The 24308-nt window shown below is 31.4% G+C and overlaps 1 protein-coding gene across 6 annotated transcripts in view; it reads right to left on the bottom strand.

The window, feature by feature from the left end:
* Nucleotides 1-4257: 4257 nt before the first annotated feature.
* Nucleotides 4258-24308, bottom strand: part of LOC124951804 (tetraspanin-5) — an 83387-nt gene continuing 63336 nt past the window's right edge. For 2 of the 6 annotated variants that reach the window (XM_047500711.1, XM_047500710.1), the window contains 9 exons: nucleotides 20945-21065; nucleotides 15409-15482; nucleotides 14777-14851; nucleotides 14009-14107; nucleotides 12197-12325; nucleotides 11936-11986; nucleotides 10627-10737; nucleotides 6090-6206; nucleotides 4258-5211 (listed from right to left, as the gene is read on the bottom strand). In XM_047500711.1, coding sequence (XP_047356667.1) covers nucleotides 5143-5211; nucleotides 6090-6206; nucleotides 10627-10737; nucleotides 11936-11986; nucleotides 12197-12325; nucleotides 14009-14107; nucleotides 14777-14851; nucleotides 15409-15482; nucleotides 20945-21065 — 846 coding nt within the window. In that variant the 3' untranslated portion in view covers nucleotides 4258-5142. Of the gene's footprint in view, nucleotides 5212-5485; nucleotides 5532-6089; nucleotides 6207-10626; nucleotides 10738-11935; nucleotides 11987-12196; nucleotides 12326-14008; nucleotides 14108-14776; nucleotides 14852-15408; nucleotides 15483-20944; nucleotides 21066-24308 lie in introns of all 6 variants that reach the window. The other 4 variants (XM_047500712.1, XM_047500715.1, XM_047500714.1 and 1 more) reach the window with 4 other exon arrangements.

The following is a 24308-nucleotide window of genomic DNA, read 5'->3' as shown; positions in this document are numbered from 1 at the left end:
TTTTCTTCTCTTTCATAAATTATACGTGCCTTCTTCTTTTTTTCTCTTTCATAAATTATAACGAATTATAATTCTTCCTATATATATATATATAATATAATCTAGCGCAAAATATACTATTCTCTGTAAAGTAAATTCGCGTATATTATCATCATCTCCTTGTCACGTGATCCGTATATTCTTCTAATGGGACAAAAATCATCGTTTCATAGAGAATATCGAATCAGGTGGGGGAGGGATGTAACTCAAGTTAATAGAACGATGTATTTATTCTCGGTAGTCAGGTTTAACAAGTCCTTAAATTAAAATAAAATGGAAAACTTAAAAAAAAAAAAAAAAAAAAAAAAAAAGAAAGGACTGAATAAGATTCACTAATAATATTTTTAACGTTTAATAAAAGGAAAACATTTTTGTTAACGTATCTTGTTAAACCTGCTTCCAATGTATTCACGTTTAATAATATTTCGTGAAATTGTACACTCGCTAATTAACTTAAGCTTTATAAATCATAATTAATAATTAATAAACGATATCACTTTGATCATTAGTTGACAAAGTTATATATGTAAGCGATGTCGCGCGATAAACAATAATTTGTATAGCAAAACAAATGTATATCTTAATTCGAACAATGATACCTTTCCGTCGAATGATCTATCCATCGATTATAATTCATCGACATAATTATATCGATAACATTCGAGCGATCTGATCTAATCTGTAAGAATGCGATTAACTTTACATGGAGTTTCATGGAAACTCCGTCTCCTTTTTCCTTTTATTTTTTCTTTTCTTTCTTTTTTTTTTTTCTTTTCTTTTTTTATTTTTTTTTCTTTTTTTTCTTTTTTATTTTTACATGAATTAACATTTATAATATTAATGCGCACCTGTTCATCGTATTTACGCTCGAACTTGTTGAAATAATTTTAGAAATTCTTTAAAATTTCACTTCATTGATAAATGTTTGAAGATACGTCGAAAATTATCGGATTGAAAGGAAAAAGAAAAAGAAAAAGAAAAAAACGATTCTATTTCACGGACCAGCCGTAATCAAATAATTCAATTTTAATTTCTTTCTTTCATTTGTTCGTCGATATTTTCTCACGAGTATTATTTAAACAAAAAAACAAAACAAAAAAAAACTTAATTTAAATCGTAGTAACAAGTTCGAGCGGAAGTAAGATAACGCATGACATCGACGCGTTCCATCGTGAATATAATAAAAATGAAATAACCTTTTCCCAAACTGATTGATTGATTGATTGATTGATTGATTGATTGATTGATAATTTATGTATTAAATTCGATCGAGTTTAAAGCAATACGATTGAAACGAACGATAAACAAAGTAAAATGTAAAATAAAAACGTACATTCGTAATTTTCGAACTTAATCTTAATACTAGAAAAAAAATAAAATTGATGTCTTAATTCCACTAAAAAAAAAAAAAAAAAGAATTAGAGAGACTTGCGAAAAAAAATGGAACAAAGTAAATATAACAGCCTAGGTAATGCTATATCTAAATTCACATTCGAACTTCGAATTAATTAACAATAGCAACGATATGATTAAAACTAAAAGAGAGAGAGAGAGAGAGAGAGAGAGAGAGAGAGAGAGAGAAAGAAAGAGAAAGAGATTATTATTAAGATCTTGTATCTTTAGATCTACTTTGAAACATTATTAAAAATATAAAATCACAAATAATCGAAAATTGATTTATTCGATCGCACGGATCAATCGAGATACCGAACATTTTTTGTTTTTTTTTCAGATTTCTCAAATCGATTGAAAATAAAATTTTACGATGATCTTATGCGTGAAAGCGATAATATTGTATAGCGATTTGTCGCATAACACATACTACAGATAGTTAGACGTGTCTCGTTCGACGGACGGACAGTAAAAAAAAAAAACAAAAAAAAAAAAAGAAAAAGAAAAAAGAAAAAGAGAGGAAAAAAGGGAGAGAAAAAAAGCGACAAAAAAAAAGAAAAAACAAAAAAAAAACAAGAAAAAAGAAGAAGAAGAAAGAAAAACATAAAAGAGCTTTAACCCCTATTCACGTAATCCGATCACGATCGCTCGACGAAATGCATATCGTTTTCAAGCTGCGGATCCCTTCAGAGTAACACCCACCTCTAGTAGCACCACCTCCTCCACCTCCTTCTCCTGTACCCCTCCTCTCTAACCCTCTCTAACAGAGAGACCGTAACACGAATGATTCTTTCGCTCGGTAAACTCGCTCGGCTAATACGTGAAAGTAGTAGAAGAGAGTCAAAGTTCTCGATGGAGGGAACGTGCCGGTGTTCGTGTAACAAAGGATCAATATGCTCGAAGTAGCTCGAGCAACCGTTTTAACGACCAATTGGAGGAAGGGAAAGTTATTGTGTACTTGTGTGTTATATGGCATCTCCTCTCTTTCTTTCTCTCTTGTTCGCTTACAATCTTTCTCTCTCTCTCTCTCTCTCTCTCACACACACACACACACACACATTCTCTTGTTATATCCCTCTTTCTCTTTTTCTCTCTAAGTCTCTCCCTCTCTCTTTTTCTCTCTCTCTCTTTCTCTTTTACGTCCTGTGTTATTTGTCAGTAGAGAAAGAGAAAAAGCTTTTACCGTGCGGTGAAGTTGGACACGTTCACCGCGCCCCCACGACGTCACGTCGATCGACTTTAAATGTCCTCGATGCATTTTGTTGTTGATCCTCGTTCAGTTATCTTCTCTCCTCTCTTCTTTCCTTTTCCTTTTTCTTTCTCTTTGTTCTCTCTTTTTTTTCTCTCTTCTTTCTCTCTCTCTCTCTCTCTCTCTCTCTCTCTCTCTCTCTTTTTTCCCCCCTTGTATTTTTTTCTCCCTTTTCATTTTCTTTTCATTTCATTTGCCGTCTTTTACTTCGTCTAGTATAAAACGTATACCAACGAGCGCAAAAGATCTCGTCGAAGTTCTTTTATTCGATTAAAAGCAAATAATGTTAAATCACGAAGAGTTTTATGATACTTTTTTTCCGATTTAATATGTCAAAGAGGATCTAAAAATTTTCTTCTATCTTATTAGAAAATAATGAACGAATCTTTTCTTATTATCGCATTCTCCAATATCGAAATTCTGTATCTTTTGGGAAGACACGGGTTTTGAATTTTTTTTTTTTTTTGTATTATCGATCGAATGAAATATTTCAGTGATCTCTATTAGTTTTCTCTCTCTCTTTCTCTCTCTCTCTCTCTCTCTCTCTTTCTCTTTCCTTTTGTTTAATCGGTAAACTCAAAAGGAAATCGTCTCAGCGTAAATCCATTAAAAGTTGTTGCTCGGACAAAGTTAACAAAGTCGAAATGTCTTTGTCTTTGTCTTTGAGGAATTCTAACCATGTTCGTTCTATTCGGCCGCAACAATCTCTGCTGAGCTTTCTAAATTGTAAAAAGAAAAAGCCAAAGAAAAAGAAGAAGAGAAGGACGAAGAAAAATAGAACGAGAGAGAGAAAGAGAGAGAGAAAGAGAGAAAGAGAGCAAATAAAAAGTAGTCACTCACGAAATTTCGGTGATATTTTTACGAGCTTGGATACGTTTTACGAGTAGTATGAACTATGATCGAAGTAAAAGTATATTAGTTTGTTGGTTCGTATTTAACATTTCGATAAAAAAAAAAAAAAAATAAAAAAAAATAAAAAAAAAAACTTTTTTTAAAAAGGATTTGATTCATTCACCTTCGAAATAATAATATTCTTATCTTATCGTGCTTCTTTTCTCTGATCACGAGAGACATCGCTTATATTTTATTCTCTTCATCAGAGCTAACCCTTTTCACTTTAAACGAATATCTCTGTGATAATAATGACAATGATGACGACGATGACGATAATGATAATGATAATGATAATGACGACAATGATTATTACTACTATTATTCATTATTATTATTATTAATATTATTATTATTATTATTATATTATTAATAGTAGTACTAATAGTAATAGTAGTAATAGTAGTAGTAGTAGTAATAGTAGTATTAGTATTATTTAATTATTTATTTATTATTAATATTATATTTATTATTATTATTATTATTATTATTAATATTATATTTATTATTATTATTATTTTTATTATTATTATTACTATTATTATTATTATTATTATTATTATTATTATTATTATTATTATTATTATTATTATTATTCGCTAGTTCAAATAAATTTGTTCGTTTTTCTTCAATGAGGAAAATCTGAGAATGTCGCGAACGATAGCAAAAATACTATGTATAGTATATGTACATACTTACATACACAATGTTTTTTTTTGTTTTTTTTTTGTTTTTTTTTTGTTTTTTTTTTTTGTTTTTTTTTTGTTTTTTTTTAACAGAGAAACAAAAAGGGTTTATTTCTGATTTGCGTGATCGATTATTTTTCATCTCTCATATCTTTATTTATAATATATCGGAGATGTTACCGATGCGCAGAAATCGACGTTGGAAATAAATTCAATAAGAAATGAAGAAAGAAAAAAGAAAGAAAAGAAAAAAGAAATGAATTGTCGCGATCGAAGTTTTTACCTTTTTACTAATATTTCTTTAATAAAATATAGATTCCTTTTCCTCCTCTACCCCCCCTTTATACCTCCCAACCCCATACTTGTAATGGTCCACCACCAAATACCATCACCATCACTACCACCACCACCACCACCATCACCACCACCAACACCACCACCCATGGCGAAAGGATAATGAACGATCGATTTCTCTCGCATCAATGAAAGGATCACAGGCTTGGACGGTAGCGAAATTTGAAAGAAGCACGATCCTTTCGATCATGTCAAATCCTTTTTAAATCCTTCAGCAAATGAAATAAGAATTATACGATGGACTTCACTCATTCTCGATAGAGACGATATTTCTATTTCTTCTTAACTGTGTTCGATGTTTTCGAGGATTCCTTTTCTTCTTCTTCTTCTTCTTCTTCTATTTCTTCTTCTTCTTCATCTTCTTCATCATCTTCTTCTTCTCCTTTTTCTTCGTCTTCTTCTTCCTTCTTATTTTTCCTTTTCCATGATATCATCGAGTATTGATACGTTGGATATTCGAAATTCGATCGACGCGGACGATCAGCATCTTTTCAATAGAAGATGCTAGACTGCCGTGGGGGCTCTCGATTGTCAATGCCATTTTGCCTTTTGCGCAAATATATCCGCTCGTAGATTTTGAGCGAAGCAAATTCCCAAAATCTGTAAAAAGAAGAAAGAGAAAAAAAAAGGGGAATGATATATAATGTTAATGAAACAATAAACGATCTATATAATCTTTCTATTTATCAAATTATGTATTAAGATTTTTTTGTCTTTTTTGTATCTTTTTTTTTCCCCCCTTTTAACATGCACGAGCTATAACATTGATCTCGCTAAAATTGCGTGCAAAATAAGAAACACATACATTATATGTCTGACATGTATGCGATATAATCTACTTGCCATTATACAATTTCATGCTCGCGATACTTACAATCAGTGAAAAGGCATTACTTCACGAACGACTCTCATTATTACATCTAGCAGAAATAAAAGCTATTAAAATTGTAACAGGATAATTTAAACAAAGAAGTTGCAAAACACGTGTTACGATATCTATCAAAGCCTCACCTTCAGATCGATCGATCGATCGATCGATTGATTGATTGATTCACACAATCTGCATGCATATAGATTTTCAAAACCTTTTTCGGACGTTTCGTCAACAAGGAAAAAAAAAAAAAAAAAAAAAAAAAAAAAAAAAAGAAAAAAGAGATGGAACAAAATTGATCGTTAAAGTGGCCGAAAGCAAAAGTCTTATGGTAAAAACCATTTTCTCTTTTCTTTTCCTAGTAAGAGTTCAAAGAGATTTTATTTTTATTATTAAAATTTATTTACTGAAAATGTAAACTCGTCGACAAAACGAGAAGTAAGATGTATAAGTTTCAAGACCTCATAATATATATCTATATAAATATATAAATATAAATATACATATATATATATATATATATATATGCATGTATGTATATATGTACATGATTTATATACATCAAATCCTTTTTCAGCCTCGATAAACTCTTTCAGAAAGCATATACCTGTGCAAAAGCCGTAACGACCGCGCCACTTGCAATTGGGAGAAGATTTCGTTCCATCCACTCCTCCCCTGCTTGAACGCATCCCTTCTCGTAAATCACTTTAGCGACTTCAAAGTTCTGAAAAAAACAAATCAAACCGGCCACCGATTTGCTCACCGTGTTTCTGTCCAAAACTTGTGATCGCGCCTATATTAGTCTCCTTAAAATAAATTATTGAAATATTTTGATTTATAATTTTTGTTCTTTCTTCTTCTTCTTCTTCTTTTTGTTTTCTTTATTTTTTTTCCTTTTTTCCTTTTTTCGTTTTTTTTTTTTTTTTTTTTTTTTTTTTTATATACAATTAATAATAAAACGGTGGGAGGTTATATCAAGAGAAATTTTGTGTTTATCATCATATTCCCTTGCTCGAAATTCTCATTCGATTTGGAAGGAAAAGAAAGGAAAAAAATATTTTTTTTTTCTTTTTTTAAGTATGCATAGTCTTTATGCATTTAAATTTTAGGATTTATACGATGAAAAATAAAGGGAGAGAGAGAGAGAGAGAGAGAGAGAGAGAGAGAGAGAAAAGAGAAAGAGAAAAAGAAAGGAAGGAAGAGAAAACTCATTCGGTCGTGAGAAAATTTATGAGAATACCTAGTAAAGACGCATGTATAGGAACGTAATGTTACTGCGAAGTCTAAGTAACAACGCCACTCTATTACTTTGTACTTCACATTTACCCCAAGAGTAAGAGTAACCACGCAAAGCTTTCAACCTCCCACCACCAGTCGCTTCCACTTTTCCTTCTCACCTCCCTCCCTCTCTCTCTCTCTTTCTCTCTCTCTCTCTCTCTCTTTCTCTCTCTCTCTCTCTCCCTGTCCTTTTCTCTCATTCTCCTGGATGTTCATAGAACTACGTAGGCATATATACCTGTATGTTCATAAACAGACTTAGAAGAAAATCTTGAAGATCATTAGGAATATCTACTGTAAAATTAGCAAAATTTTTTGCCATCATTAATTTAGATGGTTCCATGAAAAAAAAAAAAAAAAAAAAAAAAAAAAAAAAAAAAAAAAAAAAAAAAAAAAGAAAAGAACGAGGAAAAAGAGTTATACAGTAGAAACACTCATGCGACACTGTTATTTTTATTTCTATTTTTCTCTATTTTTCTCTCTCTCTCTCTCTCTCTCTCTCTCCTCCCCTCTCTTTCACTCTTGGCGACCCTCGTAAAACTCTTATCGTAGTACCGCTACATTGTATAAGTAGCTCATTAGCAAGGGTGTTAGATGCTCTAATTATTTGAGATTTTTACTCCTTCGGGAACTCGGAAGAGAAGAAAAAGAAAAAGAGAAAAAAAAGAGAGAGAGAGAAAAAAAAAAGAGAGAAAAAAAAGGAATAGCAGCGCATAGTAATAGCTGTTAATTTATTTCGTTCACGCGTCTTTAGAACTTTACTATCGAAGAACACAGGTCTATCTCTATCTCTCCTTTCTATTCTACGGTCACGTTGCTCTAAATCTTTTTCCTCCTCTTAACAAAATCCTTTTCTCCTTTCATCGCCAACATCGCCTAAACCCCTTCGCTTCACCAACCTCTTCTAATTCTCATGCCGAGTGACTAGACTCGGAGGGAAGCAAGAAAAATTCGTGGAAAAGAAAGAGACGTTAAATGCGAGAGAGAACTTAAGAGAATTAGAAAAGTAGAAAGTGAAGGTAAAGCTCTCTATGTTTGAAAATAGACAGATCCCTCGCTAAAGGTTTAATGGGATTAAACACGTCATTTTATGCGAGTTAGCTCGCTTAATTAATTTCTTTAAGTGTCGTCCCTTTTTGCCTAGAAACTCTTTCGTTTATCCAAAGAGAAACGAACATGGGTTATTTTATTTCTTTCTTCTTTTTTAACATCACTAGCAATGTTCAATTATTTTCAAAACGCTTACACCATTTATATTATTTTCATGTTTCAGACGTTGTCTCCATTTATTTTTTTTTCTCTCTTTCGTTTTCTTTTTCTTTTTTTTTCATAACTGTCACAGTAGACATATATATATATATATATATATTATTTATAAATAAAGAATAGTTCGATAAGAACATAATACTAGAATGTAATATTGAATTTAATATACCGCGATCATAGATACTTCAGTTGTACTTTTAGAACCCTCTGATAGGATTGAAATCAAACGTCACGATCTTCCTGAAAGCCTAAACGAGCATATATGCAACTTAGTTTTGACGTTAATTTATCGCGTTGATTATGAGACAGGAAAAAGTTCTATTACTGCGTCGCGTGTTAACAGCTCGTAAGGTTTCGTGCGTTTTATAAACCCAACGACACTCTTTCTCCCTTATATATATATTTCTCGAATATTTGATTGATCAAACTCGACATTTGTACAAAGATAAAAAGTTAAATATAAATAAATAGAATGTGTGTGTGTGAATGTGTGTAAGAGAGAGAGAAAGAGAGAGAGAGAGAGAGAGAGAGAAGGACTGAGATTATGTCATTGATATTTTTATAATATAAGAATGATAATTATTATACGATTTCAATGATAATAATCGCAGAAATTGAATCCTAGTCTATATTTATATTTTTATAACAATATAAGAAAAATTATTATTATTATTATTATTATTATTATTATTATTATTATTATTATTATTATTATTATTATTATTGATTACTATTATTATATGAACTTTATTATAATAATTTCGTCGCATTAACAAAATTCCCACTCAATCCCAAAAGAAAGAAATATAAAAAGATCTCTATCTTCAATTTGTTCTTTTCCTTTTTTTTATAACATAGTAATAATAGTAATTGATCTTTTATGATTCATTGATATTTGCCATTGATATTTTTGTAATAGCATAAAAAAAAAACTATTATTAATGTTATTATTATTATTATTATCATTATTATTATTATTATTATTATTATTATTATTATTATTATTATTATTACATTTATTACATGAATTTTTATCTTGTCTCACCACGTTTGTGAAATTCCAAGGGAAAAGAAATATATTCTTTTAACATTAATTCGGAACAATCGGTTACGGTACTTACCAGAGAAATGAGACACACGTTTTACGGAAGCTACGCCGTTATCCCGTTTTAATGACACAGCAGGGGCTTAACGATCGTATACAAGCTCATTACTTACTTGTTTCTCATCAACGTTCAACGATATTCGTACTAACGGCCATGTACTTTTTAACACGTATGTATTTTATGCGTGTATATATGTGTATATATATATATATATATATATATATATATATATATAGTGTGTGTGTATGTGCATTTCTTTTTTCTTCGTTTTCAATTTTTTTTTTATTTTTTTTTTTTTTTATTTTACGACAAGCATATAAAGAAATAATAAATAGATAACATTTAAACAAATCTGCATTATAAATATGTATGGTTATACATATATTTATATACATAATAATTTATACATGCGACATCGTTCGTTTACTAAAAATTATAAAGTAATAAGTTACAAGACGGTTGAGACTTTGGCGGATCGTTCGAACTTTCTTCTAAAAATGTTCTTTCTCTCGCTCAACTTTAATATAAATAAAATAAAGAGATTCGATAAAGTATGACGTAGAAAAAGCTAAGAAGAAACGAGAAGAAAAAGGGAGAAAAAAAGAGTACCAAAAAAAAAAAAAAAAAAAGGAAAAAGAGAGAAAGAAAGAGAGAGAGAGAGAGAGAGAGAGAGAAAAAAAGAGAGAGAAAAGAACAAGGAAGGAAAGCACAAAGCCGATGCGGTTACTTTGGGCGTCGCCATAGCAAAGTTCTAAGTCGTTCTAAGTTCACGACGGATTTGCCAGAGTTCTCTTTTCCAGGTTACCTTCAAATGGATAGGAACCATCGATACGTGGAGTCGATGCAAATACTTTCGTTGTTCCAAGAAGGAAAGAAAAAAAAGAAAGAAAGAAGGAAAGAGTAAAGAAAAAAAAAAAAAGAAAAACAAAAAGTAAAAAAAATGAGCCAACTTTTCCATAATTTTTTATCTTTCGTTTTGTTCGTGTAAAAAGGATTATAAGATGAAAACTCAGATAGAAACATATGCGTTTGTCGATCAATTACAAGCAACGTTGTCTTTAATATCAATTTTTTTTTTTTTTTTTTTTTTTTTTTTTTTTTTTTTTTTTTTTGAAGAAAGTTCAAAACGATACCGTCATAAGTCGGTCAAAATAAAGAAAGCAGAGTGAAATTAAAAGGGCTCCGTGCCAAAATGGAATACAAGGGAACGTTGTTTTTTCTTTTGTTCGTTCGTTTGTTTTGTGTTTTGTCTTGTCTTATCTCGTCTTGTCTAGTCTTGTCTTATCTTGTCTTGTCATGTCTTGTCTTGTCTTGTCTTGTCTTGTCTTGTCTTGTCTTGTCTTGTCTTGTCTTGTCTTGTCTTGTCTTGTCTTGTCTTGTCTTGTCTTGTCTTGTCTTGTCTTGTTTCGTCATGTCTTGTCTTGTCTTGTCTCGTCTTGTCTTGTTTCTATTTTGTTTTGTTGTTATTTACTTTTTTTTTAGTAAACGAAATACCTGAAGGACCATAGTGCTGACAACCGTACCGGCGACAGGCACAAGGTTCAGCTCTAGCCACTCCTCTCCTGCCCTTAGGCAACCTCTTTCGAATATACTCCTCTCTCCCGTCTGCATTTTCCGAAGGACAAACACAAAATCATCATTTCTACGTTTCTCTGTTGTTTCGTTTTATTTTTTATTTTGTTTTTTTTTTTCTCTTTTTTCCTTTCTTTTTTTTTCTTTTTTTTTTCATTCCTTTCCTTTCCATCTATCTCTATTTTCATTTTACCATTTATTTATTTATTTGTTTATTTTTATCTTGTTATTTTGACTGTCTAACGACATTTTGCAATTATCTTTTTCTTTTCTTTTCTTTTCTTTTCTTTTTTGTTCTTTTTTCTATTTTATAATAATTAAAAGATCAGTATGACACGCGCATATGGCGACGGCCGTGTTGTTCCATTTTTATCAAGCTAAAGGATTTAACGTTACGCTACGGCAGTCGCCTGCACTGCACCGATAACGCGAACACAAACATCGATATTTCTCTACGACCTTATTTATTTTCTTTTACGAAGAAGAAAAAACTCAAGCGAGCACTCGTTTCCTTTTTTCCTTCTTCTTTTTTTTTTCTTCTACTATCTTCTTTTTTGGTCGTTTCTTTCTTTTTTTTTTCTTTTTTTTTGTACTTAATCATATATATATATATATATATATATATATATATATATATATATATATATATATATATATATATATTTTTTTAAGGATACTCTTTGGAAAATGATAGAAGGATTGGGATTGATCATGGATCGATAGATCTGCAACGAGCTAGGGAAATCTTCTGCAAATAATTTCTTTCCTTTTTTTTTTCTTTTTCCTTATTTGATTGCTTCTACTATAAATTAACGCATTACGGAATAGACATTTCTTTCGTTAGTAATGCAAATCAATAGTCAATCATATTTTTCCATTTATAAGTATTTTTGAAATGTAATTCTCTGTAATTACGAAAAAAAAAAAAAATAGAAGATTTAAATGAAGCGTCAATTATTTCTATTTCGAAATCTCTTGAATGAATTCTTCTTAATTTTTATTTATTTTTTATATATCTTTTTCATTATTAATGGAAGATATCCCGTCCGTAATGTGTTAAAATGTTTGTAAGAAAAAATTAAAATTCCTTTCTTATAGTTATACTACGTGATTAGAGGTACTATAAAAAAAAAAAAAAAAAGGAAAAAAAAAAGAAAAAAAAATGAAGAAAGGGACGCGAAAAAAACGAAATACTATTGAAAAGTGTGAAAATTAATAGAGATTTACTTACGTAGCTAGGTTTCCTAACGTCATAGCCACACTGCTTGTTCTTGATAATTTCCTACGAAGTAAAAATAGAGATGAAAGTTCTTTGAAGTAGAAAATCGATATATATATATATATATATATATATATATATATATATATATATATAAAAGGATGATCGATAAAAAAAAATTGTTGGAAAACGTGAAGTAGTAGAGAAAAGAAAAAAAAAATATATATATATATATGTGTGAGTATAAAGAGAAAGGAAATGGAAACACGTTACGTTTGGTTTCCTTTTACAGCAACTGAAAGGCACACCACAGGCTTCCCTCGAGCCAATGTCACTCGACGAACAGTTGAAATAATTATTACGATCCCAATCCTTTGGGCCCTCGATACCGCAGCATTGTAACTAAAAGAAATAAATTAAGATTATTTTGTGAATAAAAGAAAAAAAATTTATATTATAATATCGTCGATATTTGAGATTGAATTCGAGAAACAAATTTGAAATTAGATAGTACGTTGTTAATGGTATAAATAATATAAAAGATTTTTAATGAACCCATAGTAAATGAATTTAATTTGTGAGAGTTTGAAGGATTGATTGCGTTATTAAATGTGTAGAAAAGAGAAAGAAAAGAAAGAAAGGAAGGAAGAAAGAATCCCTTATGTGGAAAAAGGACGAAGGTAAGTGGAATAAATAGACGATATTTAAGAAATGAAATCAAGGACGACTGTTGTAATATAGGAAATTGATGTTAATAAGTAGACAAATGTAATACGAGAAAGCGGATTCTATAATCATTTTTATTTTGAAACGTTAATGGAAAATTATTTTTATTTTTTTCTTTCTCTCTCTTTTTTTGTTTTTTTTTTTTTTTTCTTTTACACCGTAATATTATACGTGTGTTATACATATACGAGATGATTGGATAAATAAAAGTATATGAAAAATATGATTATATCTTAATAGATAAGTTTTTGTTATTAGAAAATAGAGATTATTTCGAAAATTTTATGAAAATATTATAAACATTATGAATCATATTGGATGATATTTTAAACGTTGAATAATTAGTAAAAACATTCGAGAGTCATTGTTTTTTTGCTTAATTGCTTCCTTTTTTTTTTTTTTTGTTTCTTTATCAATTTTTTTCTTTATACTTTCAAAGTCTCTGTTCTCTCGCATTACCATGCGAACATAAATGATTTAATCGTGAAAGAGGAAGCTTTGAACAGCATACACTAGTTGGAATATGGCCTTCCTAGCATTACAGTTCTTACTCGAATTTGCATTCCTTTGCGATTAATATACGTTCGTCCATCTCTCGGCTCTCTGCACTTTATTTCTCTCTCTCTCTCTCTCTCTCTCTCTCTTTTCGTTTCATTTCTCTTTCAAAAAAGTTCGACTCTAATTATAGATTTTAACTTTTTTGCTATTACATTTTTTCCTTTTTAATTTTATCTTGCCTCATCCAAGATCCAGTATTCGAATACAAAATAATGTACAACTGATATGTATACTTTGAAAAATCGATTATTTTTCCCCTTTTTTACTTACCGTGTTTCATATAATTTTCTTTTTTTTTCAATCATCAATAGCATCATGTGTTAATATCAATTTTCGATAGGTAGGATATTACTAAAGCACCATCTGCGGTTTACAGTCGAAGAGCTAGCCTACCAATAGGATTACCAAAATTGCGATGGATAGGTATATCGCTAGGAGTCGCTTTCTATTGAAATCTCGTAAACCACGATTGGATGTCCTGTATCGATCGTCGAATACTATAGTACGTACATACACACACACACACACACACACACACACACACACACACACACACACACACACACACACATATATATATATATATGCACATACAGACACATATTGCTTACAAACCATTTCTCGTTCATGATTCAAATTCGAAAGATAATTATCAATGAGGATAGAGAATATTGAGACCTCGATTTGATTCATTAGATGAAATGTGTTCGAAAAGATTGAATAGATAAAAAAAAAATTGAATAGAAGAAAAAAAAAATTCAAATAGAAATCCTACCAATAGATATCTTTCAAAGAACATACCCAATCCTCTTGAATCCAATCGATCAAATTCTGTTGATCTGGATCCTCGCGATAGTGAATGATGAAAGCTTGGAAGCCCCCGGTTGCTTGTGATTTTATCTGTTAAAACAAATATTATTATTTTAATTGGGCGAAAGGAGAAATTAGGTATAAGAAAAAAAAAAAAAAGAAAAAGAAAAAGAAAAAACAAGAGAAAACAAAATATAAAAATGTGAAGATAAAAAGAGTACGATTTGTAATTCTAATCTAATATCTCCAAGTCTTAATCATATTCTCTTGAAATATATTAGTACGTAAAATCAACGGGATCCTGGATGGCCACTAAGAGTAGGAAGTTCAACGGGGGTTGGACAGAGAAAATATACGACTCCACTCGACTCTACTGACGGGGTTGCGGAATGTGTTTGGCTTGTTTGTTTTCGAGACTCGGCCGAGCTTTTCATCGTCGCAAAGACCATTAAGTTCACCGACCTCGTACTTGTTATGAATGTAACCCAGTCAGAATTATCTATCGTTTATGTATTCTGTTTTCCTTCCTTTCTTTCTTTTTCTTTTCTCTTTTTCCTTTTCCTTTTTCTTTCTTTTTTTTTTTTTTGTTTTCAAAAAGAAATATCTTTCCCACGCCATCTCGAACTCCATTTTTTGCTGGCTCGTAAAAAAAAATTAAAAAAAAAAAAAAAAGAAAAAAGAAAAAAGAAAAGGAAACAAAAAGGAATAAGAAATTATATACAAAAGGACAAAGAAAATAGAGGGAATATATAATCTTACCCAGTCTTTAAAGATGAAGCCTAAAACACCGGCAGTCATCTCCATTAGCAGCAATAACGCCAGGAATATCGCGTACTATAAAGCAAGAGTATATCAAACGATTTAATACTTTTCAGATACAATTATTAAAGGTGTCATGGGAAAAACAGTAAAAAAAATAAATAAAAAATAAAAAACACAGAGAGAGAGAGAGAGAGAGAGAGAGAGAGAGAGAGAGAGAGAGAGAGAGAGATCAAAATGTAATTCTTGACAAATTAATATAATATCATTTGATATGAACTTATGAAAGTACTCGATCGAAAGAAAATTTGATGTATCTTTTATCGGTAATCTTTATTTTGTAATGCAACATGAGATAGATCAAAATGATTAATATCAAAATATTTTTTCAAAAGGACTCGTGACGAACCAATGAGATTTATATCGCGGATAAATATGTGGACGAGCATTTTGTAATATGTCTCTCTCTTTCTCTCTCTCTCACTCTCTTTCTCTTTCTCAAAACAAAAAATAATCTCTCTCTCTCTCTCTCTCTCGAGAGAGAGAGAGAGAGAGAGAAATAGATTATTAGACGATCAAAGAACGGATCCCCATATGACATATATAATTAAACATTCAACGTGAGTACTCACTGCGGCTAGGAGGCACGTATTTTCCCTGAGTGCGCCGACACACCCCGTAAATCCGATGATAAATGTCACTGTACCTGCAATAAGGAAGATATTATCGTTCACTGTCACAGCACAATAATGGTGAAGGGCGAGAGGATGAGAATGGGGTAGAAAAGGGTTTCTCATCGTCGAAATTATTTTTGTCTGCTCGGGCATATATAATATGCACTGTGCTTTGAATTTTATAGAAATAAGTAAAAGATTTGAACGATTGAAAACATGAAAGAGAGAGAGAGAGAGAGAGATTAAGAATCTAACGTAAGAACGAATTTGAAATTTTAATGGAAAAATTTCAATGGATTCTTCGATATCTTATAAGTTAAGAACCGATTCCTTATTTTTATTTATCTTATCTTTCTTTCTTCCTTCCTTTCTTTTTATCTTTCTTTCTTTCTTTCTCTTTTTCTATCACCACGAAAGCCTCAACGATAAATTCCAGACTGGATGGATATTCGCGCGTATAGAATTCCTAGAGATCTCGGTCTGCGTGCTTCGATATAGTCGATGAAGGGAGAAAGGGAAAGGGTGGATGAGGCAAGGTAGAGGACTAGACAGACAGAGAGAGAGAGAGAGAGAGAGACAGAGAAAAGGGATAAAGTTTTATCGCTTGAAAGCAGATTGATATATAAAACCTGAAGCTCTCGATATGAAAAAAATGAAGAGATCTATCTGCGGTCTTGTGATTTTAAGAATTAAAATTAATGCTTTTCGAATAGGTTGATATACTTTATAAAAAAAAAAAAACAAAAAAAAAACAAAAAAAAAAAAGAAAGAAAGAAGAAAGAAGAAGGAAACAAAGGCAAAAAAAGGCTATATCGTGAGATCAAAAAAAAAAAAAAAAAAAAAAAAAAAAAAAAAAATCGTCGAGAGCGTAATATCAAATGAAAGGAAGAATGAACCGTTGAGCTGAGCTTACAATACATTGACATCGTTTAAAACAGTTAATTTGTGGAAAATGATTGAATTCATTAAAATGGATTTGTGAATAGAATTACGAATAAATTCAATGAATGGAAAAAAGGAAAAAGGTAGAGGTAGGGGTTAGAGGAGGAGTAGATAGAGAGAGAGAAGAGGAATGAGGGTTTCATACAATGGCTGACTGGAGTGAATCGTAAAAAAAGGGGTAAATTATATTCAAAGGATCATAAGAGATCGGTATTAAATAATAATGCCGATAAACTGCTTGCGGATATGAATAACTGACTTTTATTACTACTCTGGTAATAAAAATAAAAAATACACACACACATATATATATATATATATGCAAGTAAATTTGTGAAAGATAAAATTGTTTGAAAAAGAGGGAAAAAAAAATTAGAAGAAACATTCCAAATAATTTTGAAGTAATTTCACAAATCTGTATTGAAATGCTCAAATTTGTGTATACGTGTATATGTATACGTTTGTGTGGATGTTTGAGTGTGTTTACGCTTGAATGTCTGATGAAAAATATGAAAGAAAAGATGAAATGTATTTCGATGAGAAACGCAAGCGTGTTATTTTATCTCCTTTTCCTTATATATCAACGTGTTAGGTAGTATATATGGTGGTACATACGACGTGTTGCCTCCATGTACCGAGTGCGATATGTATGCGTCTTTCCAAGTGAAACGAGAACATTATTGGTGCGACAAACACCGAGAGAACATAAACTCATGCCATGCATAACGTGCGAACAGCGTTCCTCCATCAACGCGTATTCTGCTTTTCTACCGTCACCGCAAATACCTTTACTTTGTCGTTTGTAAAACTAACGTTCAGTAAGTTTATTTTCTTTTTTCTTTTTCCCTTTTTTCCTTTTTCTTTTTTACTCCCTCTCTCTCTCTCTCTCCCTCTCTCTCTCTCTCTTTCTCTCTCTCTCTTTTTATAAATATGAATTTTAATCATCGTTACGTAGCGACGAATTGGCAAATTTATTGAAAATTTCGTGATAAAGCGTGTATTTTTTTTTAAATTCAAAAAAACAAAAAGGAAGAAAGAAAAAAAAAGGAAAATAACACAAACAAATATCTAACTTTTTCTATCTCTCTTTCTCTCTCTATTTTTGTCAAATCGACGATAGTACGGGTAAACGCACGAGTGGTTGGATTATTTAAAGAGAATATGTTTCGATGTCGCTTGAGTTTTCGTTATAAATATTAACGAGAAAGAGAAAAAATAACGTTCGGAAACGTACCGTTTGATCTTGATTCGAACACGTTCGTATGAGTGCAAATCAAACATCGACTGAACGATAGAGAGCAATATACATAGTATGAATGAGAGGTTAGTCGAGGATAGATAGATAGATAGATAGATAGATGGACAGGAATTGAAAAAAAAGAATATGGGAAGGTTGAAATGTTAATTGGATGGAAAACGATTGGAAGGAAGAATCGATAAATAAATAATCGTTCTATCGTATATGTTTTATCGACGAAAACAAAACATGAAAAACAAAAAAAAAAAAAAAAGAAAAAAAAAGAAAACAAAAAAAAAAAGAAAAAAGAAGAAGAAAGAACGGCCGAACGAACAAACGAAAGAAAAAACAAATAAAAAAGGGGAAAAAAAATAGAACAAAAATAAAACATTGGCTTGTACCAGCAGTAGTGTCTGTGTCTACTGACGAATTGAATCTCTTCACGAGTCTCGAATTTCGAATTATACTAATATATATATATATATATAAAAAAAAAAAAAAAAAAAAAAAAGAAAGAAAGAAAGAATCAAAAAAGAGAAAGAGATAAATCGTTGTAAGTCGGCACGTTCCATTTTCTTGTTGTTCCAATGCTCCTTTCCGATGGTATACCAGTCCAGATCACGTGCAAACTCGATTTAGTTTGTGCTACCTTTAGAGTAGGAAAGCGCGAACGGATGAAACACATAGAGAGAGAGAGAGAGAGAGAGAGAGAGAGAGAGAGAGAGAGAGATGTGGTCCAAGCTCGAGATGTTTGGATTGGTCACAGAGGATTCCTGAATTCCCACCATTACATTCGACTAAACCGCGAGTGACCGCGCTCACGAGTGGCTTTCCAAGGTCCCAACCATTCGGGAATCCTCGAGTACATCGCCAGTAATCCGACTTACAGCATGCTTTGTGGAATTTCGGACGTGATCTTACCAATGGCCGTGTCTCGTCGCGTCGCGTCACATTGGAATGTCGTTGATAAAATTAACGAGAACGAAATCAACGAACAAAAGATTGGAATTAGTAGTTAGTTGATATCTACTATGTATCATTACAAAAGGTAATAGATTCTAACGAAACGATGCGCGTATAATCGTTCAACTTTTCGAAAAGTTCTATCCGAACGACGAATTTCTCAAATATCTCAAATTTCGACGAATTTCTCATATCTATCGTCTTTCATGGAAAATCACGTGTCGTGTATATCGAACGAATTGTCACGTTTAACTGTTATTTATTTAAATTTAAGAGAATTAAGAAGATTAACGCTATTCACCAAGTATTAATCCAATATTGTTTATACGTTTGTAAAAAGATACATAATTACATACTTGTCGAGTAATATAATATTAAACATTGTACATAGGATGTGTATATAGATATATATATATATATATATATGTACGAGAAAATTCTCTAGGTTTGATACGTACAGTAATGGAATGTGCCTAATGTGGGATTAAATACGTTCCGATTATTAAGCGGATTTGAGTCGTCTCTAATTAGCCAGTCTCTTTCGAGAATATCAGTAATCCGTGAATTATCTCTTGTAATCACGTGAGAGAGCATAAATAATAAGTGAATCATTTATTTACCAGAGAATGAAAAAGAGAGAGAGAGAGAGAGAGAGAAAGAGAAAGAGAGAGAGAGAGAGAGAGAGAGAGAGAGAGAGAGAGAGAAATATAGTACATACTTCACGTTCAATCCTTTTTGAACGTATTTCAAATAAATTTAAAATGATATTTATTCCAAATTTTCTATTTTTTGTTTTTCCTTCGAACGTTTATCATTCAAAGAGATAATTTTCATGCGTATCTACGTAATTATCAATCTATGTATTGTTGAACTCATTTCATTCTAAAACCAATATAATGATTCTACAATTATTTTCATCGGTAACAACACTTGTCCATTATTTAATAAAAAAAATAATATATATATATATATATTGACGATTATTACGTTCTCTAATGTTCAATATATTTTGCAACATTTAATATCGTAGAAAATAGTTTTAATTGTTCGATGAATTTTCCATAGGAAAAAATAATACAGAATCTATTGTCAAGGATGAAATAGAGGGATGAGATAGGGTGGGAAAATGTGATGTGGGACGCGAACAAGTTAATTAATTTGTTCCAATAATAATTATACATATAGATATATTTGACCGATCGTTCATAAATATCGATCTATCGAAGTCAATTAATAATATTTATAGTTTACTCGTTACGATTGTAATCATGCTAGTTATACGGAAATCGGTGTGATCGGTATAATGATTGATTCAATGAATCAACAAACGCACGGGGGAGAGTAAAGAGAGAGAGAGAGAGAGAGAGAGAGAGAAAGAGGGAGAGAAAGAGGGAGAGAGAAATAGAGGAGGGGAGGGGAGAAAGGGTATTAGTATGTGTCTATGTACTAGGAGTAAATCCATCGAAAGCGGGGCTGCAAAGCAATTCTCTCATTTGAACTCTGGCTACGTTAAAGCGCATGATTCAGAAGTAAGTTCCTTCGTAAATTCGGATTACTATGACTGATCGTGAACTAGTTATAGTGCTGACTCGTTCCTAATATCGTTTCTACAATAATCGGTGAGATGCGTTTCAATGGACGTCGAAATCCTAACGTTGCTTTCGAAACTACTTCATTATCTCTATCCTCAATGTGGCTTTTCGATATCTTTTTTTTTCTTTTTTTTTTTTTTTTTTTTTACAATAAAAAGATATTAACTTCTTTGCCTCTCTCTCTCTCTCTCTCTTTCTTTTTACCTACTCGCGTTAAAATTTGCCTTCAATAATTATCTAATTAGATAGGTACATAAAGGGAAATAAAGAGATATAATTGATCGAGAAAAAAAAAAAAAAAAAAAAAGAAGTAGGTAATAATCCGCGAAACTTTGTTCGAATTAAATGAAAAATTGCACATTCTTCTACTTTCCGTTCTTTTTTTCTAATTCTATTTTCTTTTTTCTTTTTTCTTTTTTTTTTTTTTAATTTTTTCCTTCTTTTTTTTCCTTTTGTTAATAGCCAATCGAATCAGTAGAGGCAAAGTAGAGCATTAAAATTTTCAAAACGAACTCGAGGTGATTCCACTGGCCACTCGGCGAGCAAAGGATTAAAACTCAAAGTTGAAGTGCGTTGCATACGCGTTTGGATTATTCGAAATAGCGAGAGGAAGATTGTAGAATATTTTAAATCCTCTCGTTACATCTATATGAAATTCAAAGAGAGAACAGAATATAAAAAGTTAAAGAGTAATATTATATATATATATATATATTATATATATATATATTATATATATGTATATATATAGAATACTTGCCGACTAGAATGAGTATAAATGCTGGATCGAGTGCAACGTTCGTGAGGCGGGACAAATTATTAAATGTGTCCTTTTCCGTCCATGCCCATACGCCTATCGCCATGATGCCCAAACCGAGCCACTGAAAAATCATAATTCATTGTATAAAACCAATGGAAATAATATAAATACAAAATTGTATCGAAGTAATAATAAAAATCAATTTGTTCGTATATACGTTTCAATAAAAATATTTTGATTTTCTAAATTAATTTGAAAACGATATTATAGAAAGTATTAATAATGCATATACGTATAATTTAGATATGTACAAATATGCTATGTTAACTGTCCACGTAATATTATTAATGGCATACATTGTACGTCACGTGCCGAAGATACCAGCGGAGACAAAGTGCCTACACCACCTGGGGCAGTGCACGATAACGTTCAGCATTTCGTAGGATAATCATCTTTAATCCTTTCTACGGCTTGACTCATTGCAACAATGCTATTTGCACGTGATCGATCGTAATTTTATTTGCTTAAAAATATCATGAAAAAAAAAAAAAAAAAAGAAAGAATAGAAAAAGAAAAGAAAGAAAAGTAGCTCTGCGAATATTTTATCAGATGAATTATTAAATAAATACAAGGAGAAAAAAAGAAGGATAAAAAATAGAAGAAGAATAATGAAAATAATAAGATTGAATTAATTAATATTGAAAATACGTTGGTGCTCGTTTAATCGTTAATTAATCGATTCGTCAAATATGTGGCAGTACGATGACAGCGATCTATTGTTAACAAAGGTACCATTAGTTTGACGTCAAAAGCATCGTCATTTAGGTGAAAGAGCACGATTAGCAGCCTCGCGGATTTAATCTTTCATCAATGCGTATCTATGTATGTTCATTGCACTCTGACTAATCACTCAACGAGGCTGCTTCGATACATGTTACATCGATCCGTATACTCGGAAACAGTGTCTCCTAATCGCACGTGCATTCAGAAGAAAAGGAGATAGATAAATAGATAGATAGATAGAGAGATAGAGAGAGAGAGAAAGAGACATATATAGAATCACATACTAAAGTATATATGTATGTACGTTGCAACGAATTTAGCCTCGACGTTTTGCAGTTGACGCGTTATCCGTAAATACATGTTCGGATAGAACGTCTCCTCGATTCGACTGCAAACAATTTCTCAACGTCGCATAATTCACGATCCAATCGATCCATATCCAGTTTATGTCAAATGCAAAATAATAGTACGACATGTGTGTAAATAAGTTTACATCCAACAAAAAAGAAAATATATATATATATATATATCTGCATTGATTATACTTTTCGTTCCTTTCAACATAAAAGAATTTGAAATATTAAAAGAACATTTTGATGTTAATTTATATCGTCCAATGAAAATTCACAAAAACACAGAGCGTACATATAACTTCTTTTATAACGATCTGGATATATAGATATTTTTAATTATTTATTTTAATTATTTATTCTTTTTATTCGTCGGTAACATTCTGCCATTTGCAGGCAATAAATATAACGTTCTTGTTTAATCGAAAAGAATTTTCCCCGATGGGAGAGTGGATATCCTCCTCCCCGTACGGCTTATTCCGTATAAAATTCAATATGCATTCGTAATGTCTGTTTCTTTAAAAAAGAAATCTCATTTTCCTGACCGAAACTTTTCTTTAGAAGCTGTCTATTGTTACCGTAGAATCGGGTCGTGTCATTCGATGAAACGAAGAGAGGAAAAAAGAAAGAAAGAAAGAAAGAAAGAAAGAAAGAAAGAAAGAAAGGAAAAGAAAGGAAAAGAAAAGGGAAAAGAAACGAAAAGAAAAATAGAAAAGGGCACCGGTATAGAAGAAGAAGGCAAAAGAATAGATAGAAAAAGAGATAGAAAAGGGAAGAAAGTGGAAATGGAATGTGCGTCCAAACTTTTAACGGTTTCGGGAGCTTATCTCATCTTCCAAGAGCAATGCCATTGCTCGACGTATACTCAAAGAAAACGGAAACCACTCTGGCGCGTAATTTAAATCCGCGCAAACAAAAAATAGACGAAGAGGAAATATATATCGAGAGAGAAAGAGAGAGAGAGAGAGAGAGAGAGGAGTAACGGAAAGAGGATAGAAACGAAGGAAGAAGAGAAGAAGAAGAAGAAAAAAAAAAGAAGAGAAAAAAAGTGATATAAAATCAAATAAAAAACAAGCTACTTGTTTCCTTTTTCTTTTTTTTCTTCTTTTTTTTACTCATAAATAAAACTCGTAAGAACGAAGTTAATCATAGTTTTTTGTTCGTTCGTTTCCTTTCTCTTTTTTTTTTCTTTTTCTTTTTTTTTTTTATCGTCGACGTCCTTCCAACAATTATTAAATAACTTGTAGAAATAATATCGCGTACACACACACATACACGCGAGCGCGCTCGCATCCGTAATCGAAAAATGAAACGTTTCACGTTAAATTTCGTAGAACAAATAAGACACGTATGAAATTTCCTTTCACTTTCGATTTTTTCTTTTTTTCTTTTCTTTTCTTTTTTTTCTCTCTTTTCGTTACATCTTTTTTTCGCTTTCCCCCTTCCCTAGTCCCTTCCCTTGCTTCCATCGCTTCGAAATCTCGATTTTTAACAGAGAACGGTACAACGACGTTTCGCCTACGGCGAAGTGGATCGTGCGAGATTGGAATAGTCGATTGCATTATTTACAAGCTCGAGCGAGGTACCTGAGCGACGTGTCATAAATATGAAATCCGCAATCTAGCGTTGAACAATCAAAGCAGTAGACGTGCGTGTGTATATATATATATATATATATATATATATATATATATACGTACGAATGTATCCATAGATATTACTCACGATAGGTCAAATGCACATGGAAACACGATGAAATATCCACAGAGAAATCCTAAGACGACGTGCCTCTTCCCAAGAGTTAAACACGGCACGTTCGACTGTTAGTGACCTCATTAATTGCATTAATTAAAAGCAACTACAGAGAATCGATGGTAATTCCGTTATGTCTCAAGCGATAACGAGGGTGGTCCGATGTCCGATGTCCGTAAGTTAAGGGTACCGCTTACGTGACACGTAATTCAAATGCTTTGGGCTATTTTATATGAGAAGGATACGTGTTGGTACATAAGTATCTACATATATACATGTATATATGTACACATACATACATATATACATATATATATATATATACACGTTAGAAGCTGTAAGACCTCATCTACGTTAAACTTGCGTTGATCCGTCCATCTTCCAAACCACTAACGAGTACGATATAGATACATATATGTACATACGTACGTACATGTATCTACTTAGATGCATATATCAAACTGCTATTAATTTTGAAA

This window comes from Vespa velutina, chromosome 9, assembly GCF_912470025.1.
Source record: "Vespa velutina chromosome 9, iVesVel2.1, whole genome shotgun sequence".
Taxonomy (NCBI): Eukaryota; Metazoa; Arthropoda; class Insecta; order Hymenoptera; family Vespidae; genus Vespa; species Vespa velutina.
Note: the sequence above shows the minus strand (reverse complement) of the source record. Positions and strands in the feature narration are given on the sequence as shown.